The sequence below is a fragment of the Bufo gargarizans genome, chromosome 2 (genome assembly GCF_014858855.1).
Source record: "Bufo gargarizans isolate SCDJY-AF-19 chromosome 2, ASM1485885v1, whole genome shotgun sequence".
NCBI classification, from domain to species: domain Eukaryota; kingdom Metazoa; phylum Chordata; class Amphibia; order Anura; family Bufonidae; genus Bufo; species Bufo gargarizans.
Window position 1 is genome coordinate 279,099,399 of NC_058081.1, and position 21,433 is coordinate 279,120,831.

General features: G+C 38.7%; 1 protein-coding gene across 1 annotated transcript in view; it reads left to right on the forward strand.

The window, feature by feature from the left end:
* PPP1R3A (protein phosphatase 1 regulatory subunit 3A) overlaps window positions 1-21,433 on the forward strand; it is an 81,703-nt gene that overhangs the window by 50,606 nt on the left and 9,664 nt on the right. Inside the window, exons 2-3 of the mRNA XM_044280316.1 lie at window positions 6,941-6,990; window positions 7,096-7,217. Coding sequence (XP_044136251.1) covers window positions 6,941-6,990; window positions 7,096-7,217 — 172 coding nt within the window. The remainder of the gene's footprint in view (window positions 1-6,940; window positions 6,991-7,095; window positions 7,218-21,433) is intronic.

Here is a 21,433-nt window from a genome sequence, read left to right on the forward strand (position 1 = left end):
TCAAACACCTCAGAGGGGCACTTAAAACTTGTGGGTATCCAGTTTGGGCCTTTGTCAAAACAGAAGGAAGGAGAAGAAAGAGCACCAAGACTACCTGAGGGCGAGAAGCATGACAGACGCAAGAATATGGTTATCCCATAAGTAGCTGGGGTGTCTGAGAAACTCAAAAGGATTTTTAATAAACATCACATTCCTGTTTGCTTTAAACCCAGTAACACACTGAGGCAACCATCTATGTAAAAATAGAGAAGCCAAGCTTGAATAGAGGTGGGGGGGTTAGACATCTATTGTCTGCCACATACAATGCTGTCTTGATACCTTTTTCTGGGAAGTCTTTATCACCTACTGACTCCAATTAGGATAATGTCATTAACACCTTTGACCCAATGCTGGGTATAATTACCAGATGTGGATTCAGTTACATATTTATTCCCAGAATTTTTGTACAGTCACTCAGAATTGAGAAAGCTCGTTGGAAGAACGAGTGAAACATTTTCAAGAAATCTACAGTACGTCCAGTTGCCTTGATTTATTATTTACAGATATATAGCATTCCCTATACCAGTGTTTCTCAACTCCAGGCCTCAGGGCCTACCTGCTGGTCACGTGTTCAGGATTTCCTTAGTATTCTGCAGGGGATATTAGTGTCAGTGCATCTGGACTTACTTCAGATTTTCATTCTGTGGGATATTCTTGATAGACTTATGTCTTTTTTCAACCGTATTAACTATGTAACTATAAGGTCTGAGCAGGTAGGTGCCCTAAATAATGGTAATGGGGGGGTTATTCACAGAAGATAAGGAAAAGGCAGAGTTACTAAATGTGTTTTTTAGCTCTGTATATACAAAAGAAGAGAAAAGAGTAGATATCTGTGGTGCTGGGGCTGTTAGTACATCCAGTAATATACTAAATTGGCTTAATGTAGATATGGTCCAAGCTAAGTTAAATAAGGTAATTGTGAACAAGGCTCCAGGTGTATTATACCTGAGAGTTCTTAAAGAGCTCAGTTCAATCATTGATGTGCCCCTGTTTATAATTTTTTATAATATAGGGGCACCATGGTGGCTCAGTGGTTAGCACTGGTGCCTTGCAGAGCTGGGGTCCTAAGTTCAAATCCGACCAAGGACAACATCTGCATAGAGTTTGAATGTTCTCCCCATGTTTGAGTTGGTTTCCTCTGGGTACTCTGGTTTTCTCCCACACTCCAAAGATATACTTATAGTGAAGTTAGATTGCGAGCCCCATTGGTGACAGTATGATATTAATGTCTGTAAAGCTCTGCAGAATTTAGTAGAGCTATATAAGTGCGCTAAATAAATAAATATAAAGTTACTGTCAAGTTAAACTATTTGCTGTTGAACAAGTTAAAGCACAATCAAAGTGGTACAGTTATAGACTGTGTTAAAATTGACCATTCATGCAAGAACAGTATGTGGGTTCACCAGATGAGCTATGAAATTCAATAGCTCCTTAGATTCAACCTAATAGACAGTGGGTTTCTGCTTATTGCTTTCACAGAGGAACCCAGGTTGTATATATGATATTATGCACCTGCTACAAAACACGGATTGTTGATGGTCAGGGCGATTCTGGAAGCGGTACTGGCTTAGCAGTTGGAGATATCCACAAAGAGGCCTGGGAAACCTTATATGGCTGGTGCAACTCCCTGAAGCAACACCTAGTCTGTGATAGGGAATAGCCTCCCTCAGGCTTGTAGAAGCACATGGGTAGAGTTTGATGACACAGGTCACAATTAAAATAATTTATTTCAACTTTTCCGCTGTTTAAAAGACTGTACACACCAGGTGTGGAAAAACCAATACACTTTGTACTTCATCTAGAGACTGTAACCCAAATGTGTGAACCACTTAAAGTACTTAAAAAGATTTCCCAAGACTTTTACACTGATGATCTATCCTCTGGATAGGTCATCAGTAATTGATTAGTGGGGGTTCAACACCCAGGGCTCCCACTGATCAGCTGTTTGAGAAGACACTAGCACTTCTGTGAGCATCGCAGACTTCTCTGTGGTGTGTTTGGTATCGCGCTCTGCCCCATTTACTTAAATAGGGATGAGCTGCACCTAGGCCATGTGACAGATGAACGTGTCATCACTGGCCAAGGAAAATCTGTGAGAAGGCCACGGTGTTACTGCGAGCATTATCACCTCTCTAAACAGCTGATCGGCGGGGTCACGGGTGTGGGACTTTCACTGATCAGATACTGATGACCTACGCTGAGGGCAAGTTCTCGATGACCCCTTTAATCATTTGAATAAACTTTATTAAGACCTATTCTAAATGTCATGAAACAAATTCCTTTCAAAATAAGTATCAGGTGCCTCTAGAGCTTTGGAATCCATATACTCGTAAACTGCTCATATATCAGAGGCCCTGTAGAGGCAGAACAAACAATTCTGCTCCTGCTTGTACCTGCTCCACTCGCTAAAAGCTCTGCATAGCACATCCCATAGTCAAAAACAGTAATGTGCTATGTGAGCTCCTGCCTCTGCTCACTCCACTTTGCTAAAAGCCTGCACCAATGTGGTATGCAAGAATTATAGTAAAGTAGAGCAAGCGCAAGCAGCAGCTCTGTATAGCACAATGCTGCTCCTGCATGCACTGGCTCAAATAAAGCATGACATGCAGAGTTTTTAGTAAGCAGTGCGGACATAGGCAGGAGCAGAGATGTGTGCTCTGCTTGTGCATAGCTGCTCACTGTGGCCCCACAGAGGTAACTGTACATGAGTACAACACTTAAATGATAGCAGAGTACAAGTGTACAGATTCAAAAGCGCTATGGACATTTGGCAATAAGTTTTATTAGTCTATTCAAAAGTTTAGGTTCACTTTAAACTGACACTAACTGCCACAATTTCTGTACCTCATTGTGAGAACAATAAATATTCTTATTTGCGCCAAAAAGTGTCCACAACATTCCACTAGGACATAGTAACTCCTTCAACCCCACAGTATTTCTTGTGAATTATATTAGTCTTCGCTTTAAAACCTTCTTCTGTGCAAAACTATAGTACTAGACTAGTGCTATCCTGACAAAATCCCTAAAAGATATACCTGTCATCTCCATCCTTGTACATTGCTAAATTTAACCAAGTCTCATAACTTTCAGTCTTCAACTCATTTCTTACAGTATAGTAACTTCGTATTAAATTATTATTTCCCTCATTTGGTATGTACGGTAAGCAAAATTGAGGAAGGCCTTATTCTCTTGTATTTATTTCTGTAGATGCATCCATTCTAGCTTATATTTATATTGTTTTTGTGACTTCATTTTTCACTTTTTACCTTCCTGGAGCCATAATTTTTTTATTCTTCCATTCACATGGCTGTATATAAGGATTGTTTTTTGCTGGACAAGTTATGTTTTCTAATGGCACTATTTAGTATTGTTAAAAAAGATGTAGTAGGAAGCTGCCAAAAAATCCCAAATAGGGTGGAATTAGAAAAAAATACTACCACAGTTTTATGGGGTTTGTTTTTATGTAATTCCCTATTTGGTAAAAATGACATGTCAACTTTATTCTTGAATACAACAATTAAACTGTGATTACAACAATAAAACATTTATAGAGTGTTTTTTATTAAATATAAAATGTATGCATTTTTTCTTTGCATTGCTATATACTGATCCTCGTAGCTTTTTCTATAGTTACTTCTACAAAGCTGAATAAAAATTTCAAAACATTTTTTCTCAATAGTTCAGGTGTTTAGAGATGCAATGGTGCAATTTTTTTTTTATTTTTAATTATTGTTTGTTTTTTATTATGTGTAAATCTTATCCCATAGACTGCAAATTATTACCATTGCAGTCTATGGGAGATTCACTTACTGACTTCTATGGAGCTCTGTCACTGAGGTACTATTGCTGTGGTAGACCTGGAGCCCTTAGAAGGCTTGAGGCTCCCCAAGTCATTGGATAGGGGATCTGTTTGGACAATGTGAGCACAGGATTCCCAGTGAAACGTCTCTCACATGCCATGGTCACAATTGAAGGGTTAAATGTCTGTGATTGGTGTTATTACTGATCACAGACATTAGCTGAGGAAGTCTGCTGGGTAAATAGCAGGCATCCGTCGGCCAAGGCATTCCTCCAAGAGCGGGTGCGATCTTTAAAGACCTAACATGCGCAGTACATGCACAGCACAAGTTCGAAAGGGGTTAATAAAAGTAATCAGTAATAGTAATAAGGGGATTTTGAATGTTCTTTAGGTGGTAGAAAATATAGCAAAATTAGTATACCTTTGTCATTTGTAGGCGAGATTATGTTTTTTTTTTTTTTGGTGATATTGACCATGTTTTTAGAGCTAAAATAACTCTGTAGAGTATGAATGTGCCTTTTAATGTGATTTTGCCATCTTATTTCATTAGAAAAATCTCTGGGGAACAAGTGAACATTTATTTTCTGAGATGGGTCAATCAGTCACCAACACACTGCTCCTTTTCTTTTTGCAAATTTGAGTTGGCTTATGACAAGATCAGAAACAACACACATCTAATATATAAATCTGAGTGTATGTGTGTGTGTGTGTTTATGTCTGCTAAAGAAATCTGCACCGTCGCATTTACAATTACTAAATTTGGCACACAGGTACAATAGGTGTCCGGGAAGGTATTAGACCAGGTCTCAGCTCTCTAGGAGGTACTGTTCCTGAGATATTCCCCAAAAATGCATTAGCCAATAGAAGCTTGGTCACATGACAGTTATCAACAACCCAGCCATTTATCTTCACTGCTGTCGGAGAGCTTTAAAGGAAATCTATCACCAGGATAATTGCTATTGAAGTAAAGCCATGGCCTAATAGCATTTAGTACCTTATTTCAAGATGTGCTTTTGTTCCAGCAATAGATGTTTTTATCCTCTGAAAATCCAGTCTATTTGGTATGCAAATGAGCCAGTAAGGTGCCCAGAGGGGCTTCAATCTTGCAGGAAGGAGCCCAGACACGCCCCCTGCCACAATGTGTCCACCCTCAAAAGATGTAAAACCACACCCCCAGGTCCAGCTAAGCCACTCCCCTTATCTGGTTAGACCACGCCACCTCCCACTCCTGAGCCGACGGGGATAAAAAAAATAAAGGTAAAAATCAACTTCTGTCAGCTGCAGGGGTGGGAGGGAGGGTGACTTTCTCCCTGCAGCTTACACTCAGACAGCACAGTGCTGCTGTCTTAGAGTGAGCTTTTCAAAAGGACACGCCCCAGATCTGGTTAGGACACGCCCCCAAACTCCTCAGCCGAGTGGGATTGGAAAAATTAAGTTAAAAATCAACTTCTAGGTTCCGATAGGCCACTCCCAGATCTGGTTAGGCCACGCCCCTCACGAGCCGACGGAGAGTGAAAAAAATGAAGGTAAAAATCTACTTCTGTCAGCTGCAGAGGTGGGAGGGAGGGTGACTTTCTCCCTGCAGCTCACAGTCAGACAGTACAGTGCTGCTGTCTTAAAAGGAGCTGTTCAAAAGGATGCGCCCCCGATCCAGTAAAGGCCACTGTTAAGGGGGTGGGCCCCTGTGGAGGTCACTGTTAGGAGGGTGGTATGCTGTTAAAGTCACTGTTAAAGGGGAAGGCTGCTGTAAAGGTTAAAGTTAAGGGGGTGGGCTGCTATAGAGGTTCAATTTTAAGGGACGGGGCACTGTGGGGGGCAGTGTTAAGGGGTGGGGGCAGTGTTAGGAGGTGGGGGGCTGTGGGGGTCATTGTTTTGGGGGCTTTGTGCTGTAGATGTCACTGTTATAGTGGATAGTGTTGATATCTTTTAACGACACACACAAACATTAAATGAAATAGATTTAATATACCCGAGTGAAGCTTTCAGCTAGTCATTTATATAAATAGGCAATGCATGGTACCCCTTAGTTTGGAAAGATCAAAATACTTCACTACCCGATCAAGTATTTCAATACTACAAGTTAGGCGGCTAGATATTTTAGTGCTAAAATTTTTTTAGTTTTACTCAGAACTTTACTTTTCTTAACATTATGGAGAAGATCATACTAAATTATTTATCATAACCTATATACAGAGTGATTGATAAAAGCCAGATATGCATCAATTTTAACCAGGGAAATTGGCCCTATAATAAAATTAGTAGCAGCACTGAGTATTAAAAAATATGCACCTATACAAAAAGAGTCATTAATGTCCCATGTTCACAGCAGAATTACTCCAATACTGTTTCTGTGTGCTGCTGTATAAGCTCATTGGTGCCACATACAAGGAGCTATTCGCTTCTACAAGCAATGCTTCCAGTGTAGAATACCTCCATAATTAAGGCATTTTATATAACACAAAACATTTTTTATGTTGATTTTGTAGCGAATTTGACAGAAAAATGTGAAAGCATGTGAGATGTATGGGAGTAGAGTAGATGCTCTATACACTACAATGGAAGCTCGGTACAACAGAGATCTATATAATAGCGGTGCGTGCATGGACCATGAAATCAAGGATAGACACATGCCTATCCACAAATGCTTGAAAACTTTTAGGGGCCTCTTAAAAAAAAACACATATTAAATATATAAAGTCTTAAACCCTTTATATGTCAGATAAGAGGAATGCTTAAAGACAAAGTTTCATTTTTCTTTTTCTTTGTAACATTGTCTCTGCATCAATGATTTGTCTGATGATTTTGTATGACATGACATTAAATTAAGTATAAGTTTTCAAATGTATGCCACACATATGTAGGTTTTTGGTTTTCATAAAGCAGAGTTGCTTGTTTTAAAGAAAAATTGCTTTCTTTTAGCAGTTTTTTTTTGCCTATGGATGCTCTCGGTGTTTGGTCTATTTCCCACTACTGTTAGTAATTGAGAGTGCTTTCCAGATGAAACAAGAATTACATATATATGTAAAAAAAAATTTAACTGTCTTCATGTAGCGTATCTTATGTTTATGGGTTAATAACTGTTTATCTTTCATCATTGTATAGCAAAGATGAAGATTCTGACGTATTTCAGGCAGAGAAACCTGCATCAATGGGTAATATATAAAAATCTCAAATCAATATCAATCACATAACTAGCTTTAATATATGTTCTGTGTCCTGTTAACTTAACAATCTTTAACAATATCTTTCTGTTCCAGAGAAATATATTCCCAGAATAACTTGTTCACATGATGATTTTCCTGAAGACAACAATGATGAAGAAGCAGAAGATAAAAGTAAAGAAAAGAACAATGAGGATGAAAGCGATGTGCAATTGTTTGTAAGTCTTTTTTGGGGGGATATTCAATCTGTCAATGTTCTTGTTTTAATTCTAACAAATTGGGGTAATTTACTTTTCTTTCATATACATGTAGTTTTGAAAAGATAAAGATAGTATGCTTTTTACTGCATTCCATTCTTTGTTGGAAAGGTATTCCATTGTCATTTAATTTTGTACACTTGGATTCTTTTAACATCTTTACAAAGCATTGGCTTTATTGTGTGGGCTAGAATATGCACGTTTAAATATATTCTTCCTATTTATCATGTTTAATAGGAAATGGATCTATTGTTCACTTTATATTTTTATTCACACTGGAGATAATTGTGTTTCAGCTCATATATTTGTTCAATTCTTTGTTAATTACCGTTTATTTTTATTCTATGTTGCTGTTTTTAAGTACCACTGAGTGAAAAGTTAAAGGCAAACTAACGTAAAATTAGCTTATTTCCTAGTATTGTATAGTGCATGCTACAAAAGACCTTTATTATGTGTTTCAGAAAGAGCACTTGGAAAGGTTGATTATAGTAGGAATACATGTCCTCCTACTCTCACCTTCACACAGCAGACAATCCACAGCAGCTTGTGCCCTGGGCATAAATGGTTGCTCTGTTCTGCATTTAGAATGTATTATATTTTAAGGAAGTTCTGAAGTAGAACCATGCAAATAATCCGTGCTAAAATGGCACAAAACTTTGAGTTTACATCTCTGTTGTATTTTCAGTTACTCTGAGGAGCAGAAAAACAATAACAATAGATCCATTAAATAGACGGAATAATGGAACACCTTCCATTTCTATCTGTCATTCACTCACTTAATTGTTGAAAATAGAATAAAAAACAAAAGCCACTTTCAGCAGTTTTTCAATTATTTTTGCAGAAATAAAAGTGCAACAGATAGGACACTTTCTCCCAAAAACTAACTAAAACCTGATGGAACTGAAACAAACTGAAGCAAACTGAGCCCGACTGATGCTCAAAATAACCTATTCAAACATATGAGGATAAAAACAGATCAGATTTCTTTTTACATTTTGTGATCCTTTGATAGAACAATCAACACAGATATGAACTTAGCATATTAAGATAGATAGATAGATATAGTTCATTATTGTAGAAACGGTAAACTCATACAAGTAAATTATGTTAAAGGGTTATCCCATAAATTTGTTAAAGAAATAAGATAAGAGGAACCAGAATATTGTCCACAGGACAAGAAGCAGGGGGTGCTATCAGAAAGAAAAATGTATATAAGAATCTAGCAATAGTTTTATCACATGTATATAGAAATTAGAGTTGAGCGAACTTCTTGAAATTAATTTCATGTCCCATTCATTAGATTTTTCAGAAAAATGTATTTGTGACTGAATATACACAAATCAGATGTGCTCTATTTGTCCTTAAAAATTGACACTTTGAGGTCTACTACATTTTTTGTATATTTAGTTGTTCTCTCTTTTTTATTTTTTACAAGTTTTTGGTGCCCCCCAACCCATTTTAAGCTCTTGAATGCAATGACAGCAATAGCGAATAATGTCAGAGTGACACCAACATATATAGCTATGGTTAAACACATGGTTAATGATGTTAACAAAGAGTATATTTAAAAACAACTGGCGTTATGCATTTATTATGCAGTTTCATATTAGAAACCTTCTAAAAATTGTCCATTATCTAGAACAGATGGTATTTAAACACATGGTATTATTTGAAGAAAGCAGTGGCTCCTTGGGAGCAAGTGTCCAAAAATTATACATTAGCACCTACACCTGTTTGCACACACACATTAATGTCATAAGAAACAGTGGCTTGTTCTGCACAAGCATCTTGTCCATGGATACACACAAACATGTTAATGTCATAAGAAACAGTGGCTTGCTCTGCACAAGAAATTAGTTCAGAATGTTTTCCCATATTTCTACACACATATATTAATTGTCAGAAGAAACAGTGGCTTATTCTGCAATTGAACACTTATAAATATTCTTCCTTTGATTTGGGAGCAGCAGCAGTACAATATGGATGTGGAAGGGGAAAGGTATGCAGACATAATAGTGGTAGCAATACTAGTGCCAGCAATAGCAGCACAGCATGGAACAGACAAGGCAGCAAGTAGATGTTTTTGCGTGACTATGGTAGTAGTCGTAGTAGTGGTGACTGTGTATAGGTAATGGTAATGGCAGTAGAGGTAATGGAAGCGTTAATAGGAGGATTGGCAGAGGAGAATATCAACTGGGGTGGTGGGGGCAGCAGCAGCCATATGGTACAGAACCTAATTCTAGGCAGGCAGACATCATTGGCTTTAACCAGATCCATGCCTGATTGGATGTTTTGTACACTGGGAGATTACATCTTTGTCTGTTCAGGTCTGACTATGCCACCTACATTACTGAAAACACCAATGAGATCACAATCAATGGAGGCTGGACAAGATAATATAGAGAGTGCAAACTGGGCCAGTTCTGACGACTGTTCCAATCTATCTGCCCAGAAGTCCATGGGGTCAGGGAACACAGTATGTGCCAGGGAAAGGTCACAGTCCTTTAGATAATAAGACAAATGTACACAATTTAAAAAAAATGGACAGCTGGACATTTTGCTATAAATATCATATAGCAAAATTAAATTTCAATGCACCACATTTACATTTAAATGAGAACATTTTTATGGACACCTGCTTGGCAAAAAGTTAAACTGATTTCATACATAAGAATTCAATTTTGTGGATGAGGAGACAATTTTTTACAGATGCCTGCCAGGCACTACTTTCAATTGATGGCATACAAAATTCAATATTTTGCATGATGAGAACATTTTTATGGACCTATGCCTGGCAAAAAGTCCAACTGATGGCATACAATTTTTTTTTTTAATTTTTGTGAAGAATTTAATTTGCTTAAGGCGTAGAACTTTGCCACTATAGACACCTGGCCAAAAGTTCAATGGATGGGATATGGAAAGAATGGCAGCTGATAGCACAGGGAAAAATTACATTTTAGAGAAGAATTAAATTTTGGGGTATGCATAGAACTACACCGCTATGGTTACCTGGCCAAAATCCAACAGATGGGATATGGCAAAAACTGCAGCTGAGGCATAAAGAAAAATTACATTTTGGAGAAGAATTGCATTTTTGGGAAAGGGTATAACTGTAGACATATGGCCAAAGGTCCAACGGATGTGATATGACAAAAACTACAGCATACTCATGGCATACAGAAGAATTTGATTTTAGAGAATAATTACATTTTCAGGACCGTATGGAGCTTTGCCACATTTACCACAACTAAGTGGTATTGGTATAGTGGCAACTGTACCTTCGGAAACTTGGCCAGGTAAAAGTTTAGCTTGCTCATAACTGGATTGTGGAGTGCATAGAGTTTTTGTTCTGCTTACACTTTATTGATGACTGACAACAAATCAGAGGAGGAGGAGTCTGAGCGGGAGAAAAGGTAATTGATGAGGACAATGACAAGGACACTGTACAGGTTGTGGATGCAGACTGGTTTCCACAAAGAAGACCGGGAGAAGACTTGTTCTAGTTCTATTTTCCCACTGGATCTGGTCATGTGAGCAGAAAGGCACATTTAAAAAAAAAATGAGACAATTTTGTCCAGAAGTAGTAATTATAGAACAAGATAAAATTTGGGTTAAAGAATGGAGCTGGGCCACATTTACCACAATTAAGTAGTATGGCAGGAACTGCACCATAACTTGTCCAGGTGGAAGGTCAGCTAGCACACATGCTAATTTATGCTCAAGAATAGTTTTCTCATGGCCACACATTCCATTTCACAATGGAGCAAAAGACAAGAAGGAGGAGTCTGAGCAGGATAAGAAGCAGCTGATGATGATGGCAAGGGCAAGGGCTCTGTACTGCTTGGAGATGCGGACTGGCTGCCAAAAACAAGACCAGGAGAAGGAGAACAGACCTGTTCTAATACGGAATCTGGCCAGTTCTATTTTCCCACATGATCTGCTGATGTCCCTTCATGTGCTTCAATAGAGCTCTGGTACCAATATTTCTGTTTAAATGCCTAAGGCCTATATTAAGGGTCATATTTGGAGTTCATGCTGCCCTAAGCACTTTAGTCCTCAACTGTCCCATTATTCACATGCCATTATTCTATTCCCTGTGGCTGGTCAATATAGCAGTGATGTGTCATTCTAGATCATGTGACTGCCTAGACAAAGGACAGGATTGGGGTGCAGGAACATTGGGAGCGCAGACAGGTGAGATTTATTTCTTAAAATGGGACGGGCTACCACCATTGGGGTTCTTGGGTTGTAGCCCGGACAGGCTCTTTAAAGAGGTTGTCTCATCTGAGATTTTGATAACATATCACTAGGATATGCTATCAGAGTAAGATATGTGTACAGCTCACTTCTTTATTGTAGCATTTTCCTCAGTGTTTACTGAATTCTTCTCAAAACTAGACAACCCTTTTAATAGTGTAAACACAGTGTAAAATGGTACGGACAAAAGATACAAAATAATTATTTTGTATGAATATTTGCCATGGTGCTGTATGCTGCCCTGCCTTCTATTGTAAAACTCCACACCTTTTCTCTTTTTCTTACTGAGTTTATGATTTTGATCAAATGAAATGGTAATACACATTTGCTCCCATTTTAACTAATGAATACCCATTGAGAAGCAAAAATAAGTCAGTTTTAATTTAACTTGGATTAAATGTGTTATAATCAGATGTGTCCTACTCCATTTTTACCTATGTTAATGCAAATGATAATCAGATACACTGTGTCATGTTACTTTGCCAAAGGAAGTTATCAGTATATTTTATGTAGCGTAAATGGTTCAGATAAGGTAATAAAAGAAATTTTGACCATCTCATTTCATTTTCTAGAGGTATATTCTTTAGATATTTGTAATTTAGATTTGTACTTCTAACACTTTAATGACTTAAACAATGAAACAGTATAAGACCTTGAAATACAGCCATCTAGCATGGTTGAAACCCACAGGCATTAGCTCACTAGACAGCTGAGCAGTTGACAAGTAGCATGAACCTTACGTTAGAAAAAGAAGAAATTGTAAGATTTGCATATAATTACCGAGATCATGCAAATGTCAGTTATGAATATAAAAAAACACAGGCATTTCACTGTTAAATCCTGACAGTTGGCATCACTGAAAAGCTCAAATGCATTTGAGTACTAGTTGGCAGAAGGTCATTAAAACAGAATTTGCAGATACATTAACACACTCACTTTTCTTTGAGTGATAGTTTGCTATTTATAGTTGGCTGAGAGTTTCCTGAAAACATACTCGCACGATAAGTTGTAGTGGGCTTCCACATAAAAATTGCATGGAGAAGTATGGGGACATTGAGCCTCTTTTTAATTGATTTGAAAGACGCTATCAATATACAGTACATACGCATAAAGTTGAGATCGAAATGATGGTTCTGACATTTGAGGGAAAAAAGACCGAAATGATTGGAGGCTTTCCACTGGAATGACAAAATTAACTACCTCAATACAGAATAGTAACAATAGCTAATAAAAAAAAAAAGAGAGCGAAAAATTGGGAATTGCAAAACTTCCTAAAATTAAGGCAACACATTGGCAAAAGCAGGAATGTGGAATCAGCAATGATACTCATGAATATCTGTAAAGTATTCAATATATTAAAACACCAATACAGACAGAGTAGATTGAATATGTGTCATTATGTGAAAGTAAAATGATTGGTCAAATACCGATACTCCTGATAAATCAAATACAGACAAGACCTAATACAATAAACTGAATAAATAAGGCATTGCTAATGTGACTTCTTAAAATAAATGTATCTGTTCATCATTTTTAATTTATTTTATTAACTTATTGGAGAGTGTGTCACACCATATTCAAAAAGCATTACAGTTTTCTCCACATTAAGTGTTCTTAAGAAAATGTCATTCTCTTTTAAATATAGTACATAGTTATATGGTCTATAATAAATCACTCATTTATTCCTTATTTCAATAGCATGATCTATGTGGTGTTATATTACATAGTCTGATGAAGTTTTATATTAGAAGCACAGGAAAAGATATGTTCAAAACAGATTAAAGGGCTTCTGTCACCCCACTAAACTTATATATTTTTTGGGGTACTTATAATCCCTATCCTGCGATATATCTATACATTATGTTATTAATCATTTTCGTTCTCTAGATAAGGCAAAAAAAATACTTTTATAATATGCTAATTACCTGTCTACCAGCAAGTAGGGCGTCTACTTGCTGGTAGCAGCCGCAAAAAACTGCCCCCTCCTCTTGTTGATTGACAGGGCCAGCAGCGATCTCCTCCTCCCAGCTGCAAAAAACTGCCCCCTCCTCTTGTTTATTGACAGGGCCAGCAGCGATCTCCTCCTCCCGGCCAGCCCTGTCTGCATTTCAAAAATCGTGCGCCTGTCTTGATTCAGCGCAGGAGCTCTGAGAGAAGGAGGCTCGCCTCCTCAGCACTCCCTCAGTGCGCCTGCGCTGATGACGTCTTCTTTTTCAGTGATGTCATCGGTGCAGGCGCACTGAGGGAGTGCAGAGGAGGCGAGCCTCCTTCTCTCAGAGCACCTGCGCCGAATCAAGATAGGCGCACGATTTTTGAAATGCAGACAGGGCCAGCCGGGAGGAGGAGATCGCTGCTGGCCCTGTCAATAAACAAGAGGAGGGGGCAGTTTTTTGCAGCTGCTACCAGCAAGTAGACGCCCTACTTGCTGGTAGACAGGTAATTAGCATATTATAAAAGTATGTTTTTTGCCTTATCTACAGAACGAAAATGATTAATAACATAATGTATAGATATATCGCAGGATAGGGATTATAAGTACCAAAAAAAAAAAAAAAAAAGAGTTTAGTGGGGTGACAGAAGCCCTTTAAATTTATTTTATTGTGACTCCCTACAAATGTAAGCATTTGCTAATAAATTTTTGGAGATTCAGTTGTACCTAGTTTCTCTGAACATAACAACATACCAAAGGAATAGTAAGGTTGGCAAATAACTCTATAGAGAAAATCTTACTTGAAGCTTTTAATTGTACTGTTTTAATATAAAATATGCAATGACAATGGGTTATTTTATTATTGGTTTTAGTATCATATTATGTGTTTTTTTTTTCATTCACCTTTTTGTCTTAGATTTCTAGAGAAAGGACGTTGATCCAGGGAGTTATTCTGTTGCCTGATTGGAGTCGGGAAGGAATTTTTCCCCTAAAATGAGGAAAATTGGCTTCTACCTTATAGTTATTTAATATATATGTATATAATAGAATAATGTTGATCCAAGTATTTGTATAGAGATACATTCATAATATTAAATTTATATTTCCAGTGGGCAAGGTCATTCAATCATTGTATCATATCTTTATGAGGGAGCTACAGATGAACAAAAGTTTATGAAAATATTTTCTTTGTCTTCTTAATGTACAATGAAGTATTACAGTACTTGAGATCATACTGCTTAAAGAGGACCTTTCACTAGTTTAAAAACTAACAACTAACTATATCAGTGGGCAGAGCGGCGCCCAGGGGTCCCCCTGCACTTACTAGTATGTCTGGGCGCCGCTCCGTTCGCCCGGTATAGGCTCCGGTGTCTGCAGCTCCCTCTGTTGTACTGGGCTCCCAGGCTATGAGCTGTGCGTTACGATTGGCCAGCGCTGCAGCAAGGGATAACCCTAATACAAAAACTCCGCCCAGTACAACAGAGGGAGCTGCAGACACCGGAGCCTATACCGGGCGAACGGAGCGGCGCCCAGACATACTAGTAAGTGCAGGGGGACCCCTGGGCGCCGCTCTGCCCACTGATATAGTTAGTTTTTAGTTTTTAAACTAGTGAAAGGTCATCTTTAAACCTACTGCAGTTACTTTGTAGACATTAAATATCAGCTAACAATTGCAGTTTTTCATTATTATTTTTTTTGAATGGGGGGTCCACCATAGTCTTTTCTAAAAGGTCAGCAAATACGTATAATTTATTTACCACTTTATTTTTTTTCATGATACTAAACAATGTATTGTATGTACAGACAGACCTATATAATATAGAGTAGCAGCTACAAACGCAAATATAATTTTAGTGTGCATAAAAAATTAGATCAAATTGTGACTCAAATATAGTATTGCTTGTGTATAAATCACTTGTTTAGGATTCTCTCTCACCAAAACAGCTTAAAGAAGAATTTGGCCTTGTCCACCTAAAGAAAATGGCTTATGGGTGATTATATTAATAAGCATAAATATAATATTGTTGCCGCCAATGATCGCCACCCATAGTGTAAAGTAAAGGAATGCTTATATCTCGATATGGCAAATGTCATGCATCAATGCAGCCTCTTGGGGAAGAGTACGTTACCCCTCTTGTATCTCCGTGTAGAAATCCTTTCTTTAGCAAGTTTGACACACATCGGTGTCCCGAGCGTTCAATAGGTCTCAACGCGGCGTCCCACGTGACCAAAGCCCGCTGACCTTCCTCAGCGGGCTTAATCTCAGAAACGCGTCCGGTTTATGACAGCAACAATCATCTGTAATAAGAATCCAAGGTGCCGTTATTAATAGGCAGCCACCAGGACTCAAGTTGTGCGAACAAAGCATATAGCCCGGACTTGGAGAGTGAGTGCATCCAGCAGTTCCCTAAAAAGCTGTACCTTCCACGTAGGACGCAGCTTTGGTCACGTGAGACGCCGCGTTGAGACCTATTGACCGCTCGGGACGCCGATGTGTGTCGAACTTGCTAAAGAAAGGATTTCTACATGGCGATACAAGAGGGGTAACGTACTCTGCCCCAAGGGGCTGCATTGATGCATGACATTTGCCATATCGATATAAGCATACCTTACACTGTGGGTGGCGATCATTGGCGGCAACAATATTATACAAAGAGACTGAACATTGACATTGACATTGCAGTCATTACCTGACTTTCCAATAGGATCGAACACAATATACCCCAATGCGATTATATGTGTACACAGTTCTCAGAGTGTTAGCGATTTTATGAAAATACATTATTCATGTGATTATTTTTCATGCGATTTTTTTGTGTGAATATTTTTATGTGAATATTTTCATGCGATATTTTAGGTGAATATTTTTAGCAAATATTATATAAGTATTAAATGGGTTTACTGACACCCTGTCTGATGTTGTCAGGTAATTGAGTGCCCTCCACCAAATATTTTCATTTTGCACTTTTCAATCGGATTTGGGTGAATCCGTGGAGTGAGCACCAGGCCCTTGGCACCATAGAGGACTTTATTTGTTCATAGAAGGAATTCATTCTCATCATCAACATATTAAAGACTTTCTTCACATATGGAAGATTTACTGCAAAAATGTCTATGATTGTTATATTGTTAAATATATCTGTAGTACACTAGGTGAACAACTAACATGTTATGCCAGTCATTATACATATTATACATAAAACCCCACCCCCTCCCCAGTGAACAGGCAAAAAGAGACTTAAACTTTTTGTTAAAGTTATACATTACAAATTATACACCATTTTATAGTAACATAGTAACATAGTAGTAAAATAGTATATAAGGCCGAAAAAATACATTTGTCCATCCAGTTTGGCCTGTTATCCTGCAAGTTGATTCAGAGGAAGGCAAAAAAAAAAACCTGTGAGGTACAAGCCAATTTTCCTCACGTAAAGGGGGAAAAACTCCAATAAGGCAGAATAACTCCCTGGATCAACGACTCCTCTCTAGTAGCTATAGCCTGTAATATTATTACACTCCAGAAATACATCCAGGCCCCTCTTGAATTCTTTTATTGTACTAACCATCACCACCTCCTCAGGCAGAGAGTTCCATAGTCTCACTGCTTTTACCGTAAAGAATCCTCTTCTATGTTTGTGTACAAACCTTCTTTCCTCCAGATGCAGAGGATGTCCCCTCGTCACAGTCACAGTCCTGGGGATAAATAGATGATGGGAGAGATCTCTGTACTGACCCCTGATATATTTATACATAGTAATTAGATCTCCTCTCAGTCGTCTTTTTTCTAAAGTGAATAACCCTAATGTAGATAATCTTTCAGGGTACTGTAGTTGCTCCATTCCAGTTATCACTTTAGATGCCGTCCTCTGAACCCTCTCCAGCTCTGCTATGTCTGCCTTGTTCACAGGAGTCCAGAACTGTACACAGTACTCCATGTGTGGTCTGACTAGTGTTTTGTAAAGTGGTAAGACTATGTTCTCATCACGGGCATCTATGCCTCTTTTGATGCAACCCATTAACTTATTGGCCTTGGCAGCAGCTGTCTGACACTGTTTTTTACTGCTTAGTTTGCTATTTATAAAAATTCCTAGATCCTTTTCCAGGTCAGTGTTATCCGGTGTTTTAACATTTAATATGTATGATTTGCATTATTTCTTCCCATGTGCATAACCTTACATTTGTCAGTGTTAAATCTTTTCTGCCACTTCTCTGCCCAAGCCTCTAATCTATCCAGATCCATCAGTAGCTGTATAGTGTCCTCTTCATTGTTAATTACTTTACAGAGTTTAGTGTTTTCTGCAAAAATGGATATTTTACTGTGCAAGCCTTCTACAATTAATATATTGAAGAGAATAGAGCCTAATACTAACCCCTGAAGTACTCCTCTAGTGACAGTGACCCAACCTGAGTGTGTACCATTAAGTCGCTGTTGTACTTTTTCCTGGGTCAGACAGGGCACTTTTAATGGGGAATTTACTTTTACATTCTGCATTTAATCTGACAGTTTATTTTCCTCAGTGAATACAGTGGAGAAAAATATATTTAATAGCTTTGCTTTCTCCTCGTCGCTCTCTGCAACTCCCCCCCCCCCCTTCATTGCTCTGTAGAGGGCTGACAACTTCAGATTTATACTTTTACCATTTATATAATTGAAGAACATTAGTTTTGCTCCCTTTGGCAATTAATCTCTCGGTCTCTAGTTTGGCGGCTTTTATTTGTTTTTTAAATATTCAATTTGTTTCCTTATAATTTTTCAGTGCTTCCTCTCTACCCTCCTGTTTAGTGATTTAATTGCTTTCTTTTTGTCATTGATTGCCTTCTTTACAGTTCTATTTATCCACATTGGTTTCTTCTTGTTCCTTAACCTTTTATTCCCATAGGTATTTACCTCTCACAATTAGATTTTAGGTTGCTTTTAAAAATATCCCATTTTGTAGCGGTATTTTTATTTTTTAGGACTTTGTCTCAGTTAGTTAGGCCTGTGGCCTCTCTTGGTTGGCTAAAGTTAGCTTTTTTGAAGTCTGGTATTTTTGTTCCTCCCTGTAGAAACGCTCGTTTGAAGGATAATTGGAAGTTTATTACTTTATGGTCACTATTTCCTAGGTGTCCCCCAACCTGCACATCTGTTGTTCTGTCAGGTCTATTGGTTAATACTAAGTCCAGTATGGCTTTCCTTCTAGTCGGGTCCGGAACCAGTTGGGAAAGGTAATTGTCTTTGGTTATTGCCAAGAACCTATATCCTTTATGAGATGTACAGCTTTCAGTTTCCCAGTCTATATCTGGGTAGTTGAAGTCCCCCATAATAACCACCTCATTATGATTTGCCGCCTTGTCTATCTCATTTAGTAGTAGATTTTCTGTGGACCCCTATTAGTAATTTATTATTGTTTTTGCCTCCATGTATTTCTACCCACAGTGACTCCACATGTTCATGTCCCTCACTTATATCTTCTCGGACTGTGGGCTTTAGACAGGACTTTACATAAAAAAGACCCCTCTCCATTTTTGAAGATCCTTTCCAAACAGACTGCAACCTTGTACATTATCTGCCCAGTCATAGCTATCATCCAGCCATGTCTCAGTTATTCCCACTATGGGGTAGGCAACCTCCGGCTCTCCAGCTGTTGTGAAACTACAACTCCCAGTATGCATACTTGCTCTGCTCTTCTAAGAACTCTCATAGAAATGAATGGAGCATGCTGGGAATTGTAGTTTCACAACAGCTGGAGAGCCGCAGGTTGCTGATCCCTGCACTATGTCATAGTCCTCCTAACACGTCACTAATACCAGTTCCCCAGTTTTATTAGTCAGGCTTCTGGCATTAATATACAATACATACAATTAAGAGGTTTATGTATATTGTGTACCCTACACCTTTCCTTCTGAACTGTTCTAGTCCCTCCTTCCATTCCTCCCCCAGTCACACTACCTTGCCCCCGATCTCAATCTTCCCATCCTATAACGTAATTACCTTCCCCCCAGTCCATAGTTTAAACACTCCTCCAACCTTCTAGCCATCTTTCTCCCCAACACAGCTGCCCCTTCCCCATTGAGGTGCAGCCCATCTCTACGATAGAGTCTGTAGCTGACAGAGAAGTCGGCCTAGTTCTCCAGGAACCCAAACCCCTCTTTCCTACACCAGTACTTGAGCCACTTTTTAACCTCCCTAATCTCCCGCTGCCTTCCTTGTGTGGCTCGTGGTACAGGCAATATTTAGGAAAACACTACCTTTGAGGTTCTTTCCCCTAAGCTTTTGACCTAAATCCCTAAAATCATTTTTAAGGACTCTCCATCTTCCTCTACCTTTGTCATTAGATCTGGCATGGACCATGACCACTGGGTCTTCTCCAACCCCACCCAATCTGCGATGTGTCAAACTCTAGCATCAGGAAGACAACACACTGTTCGGCGATCACGGTCTTTGTGACAGATTAACCTTTCTTTACCCCTAATAATAGAGTCTCCTACTCCCAGCACCTGTCTTGTCTGCCCTGCTCTCCTGGTTCCCTGCTTACTGGAGCGTACATTCCCCTGACTGGCAGAGGAAGTGTCCGGCTGCAGCAGTGCTGTCCCTGAACCAAAATCCCCCTCATCTGCCAATCGTGCAAACTTGTTGGGGTGTGACAGATCATGGATACGTTCTGCTGCCCATAGACTTGTATTATGACGGAATGCAAAACGGAAGCCTTTAAAAGGCATTCCGTTTTGCTTTCTGTCATAATAGAAGTCTATGGGGATCATAACGGATACGTCCCATTTCCGTTATGCATAAAACAGGGATTTGTTTTCCTTTTTGCATAACAGGAACCAGAAGGATTTGTTATGATTCCCATAGACTTGTATTATAACAGATCTAAACAGAATGCCTCTTAATGGCTTCCGTTTTGACTTTGGTCTTACGGATTCTGTTATTTTCCGTTATAACCATGCTATAACGGAAAGCCATGATGGAATCCATAACGCTGATGTGAACCTACCCTAACCAAGAAAGACATAATTACCTCAGTTCTTTGTCGAATTAGTGAGTAGTGATGGACGAACATCGGCTGGGATGATTTGCGAACGCTATCGCGCGAACGCGATCGAATGTTCGAGAACCACAAGTTAGGCTAGTGCCCCATTCACTTTAATGGCAGGCTAACCTGAAAAACCTTCAAGTCATATTTGCAGCCACCAATTACTTACTAGAAGTGCACAAATCATCCCACAACATGGACACGGTCATTGGATATCAATTTTACTGCAGGCCATTGAAGTACAGGTCCCAAAAATTATTCATTCACTGTACAGAAAAGAACAATTGATAATGTGGCTGGAGGTACATTAGGCGGTCACCGTATAACAATTTTACTGTTGTCCAGTTAAATTACAGGCCCCAAAAATTATGCATTCACCGTACAGAAAAGATCAAGTGATTATGTGGCTGGAGGTATATTAGACTGTCAATGGATATTAATTTTACTGTTGGCCAGTGGAGTACAAGCCCCAAAAATTATTCATTCACCGTACAGAAAAGAACAAGTGATTATGTGGCTGGAGGTATATTAGACTGTTAATGGATTTAAATTTTACTGCAGGCCAGTGGAATACAGGCCCCAAACATTATTCATTCACCGGAGAGAAAACATCAAGTGATTATGTGGCTGGAGATATATTAGATGGTCATTGGATATCAATTTTACTGCAGGCCATTGAAGTACAGGTCCCAAAAATTATTCATTCACTGTACAGAAAAGACCAATTGATAATGTGGCTGGAGGTACATTAGGTGGTCACCGTATAACAATTTTACTGTTGTCCAGTTAAATTACAGGCCCCAAAAATTATGCATTCACCGTACAGAAAAGATCAAGTGATTATGTGGCTGGAGGTATATTAGACTGTCAATGGATATTAATTTTACTGTTGGCCAGTGGAGTACAAGCCCCAAAAATTATTCATTCACCGTACAGAAAAGAACAAGTGATTATGTGGCTGGAGGGATATTAGA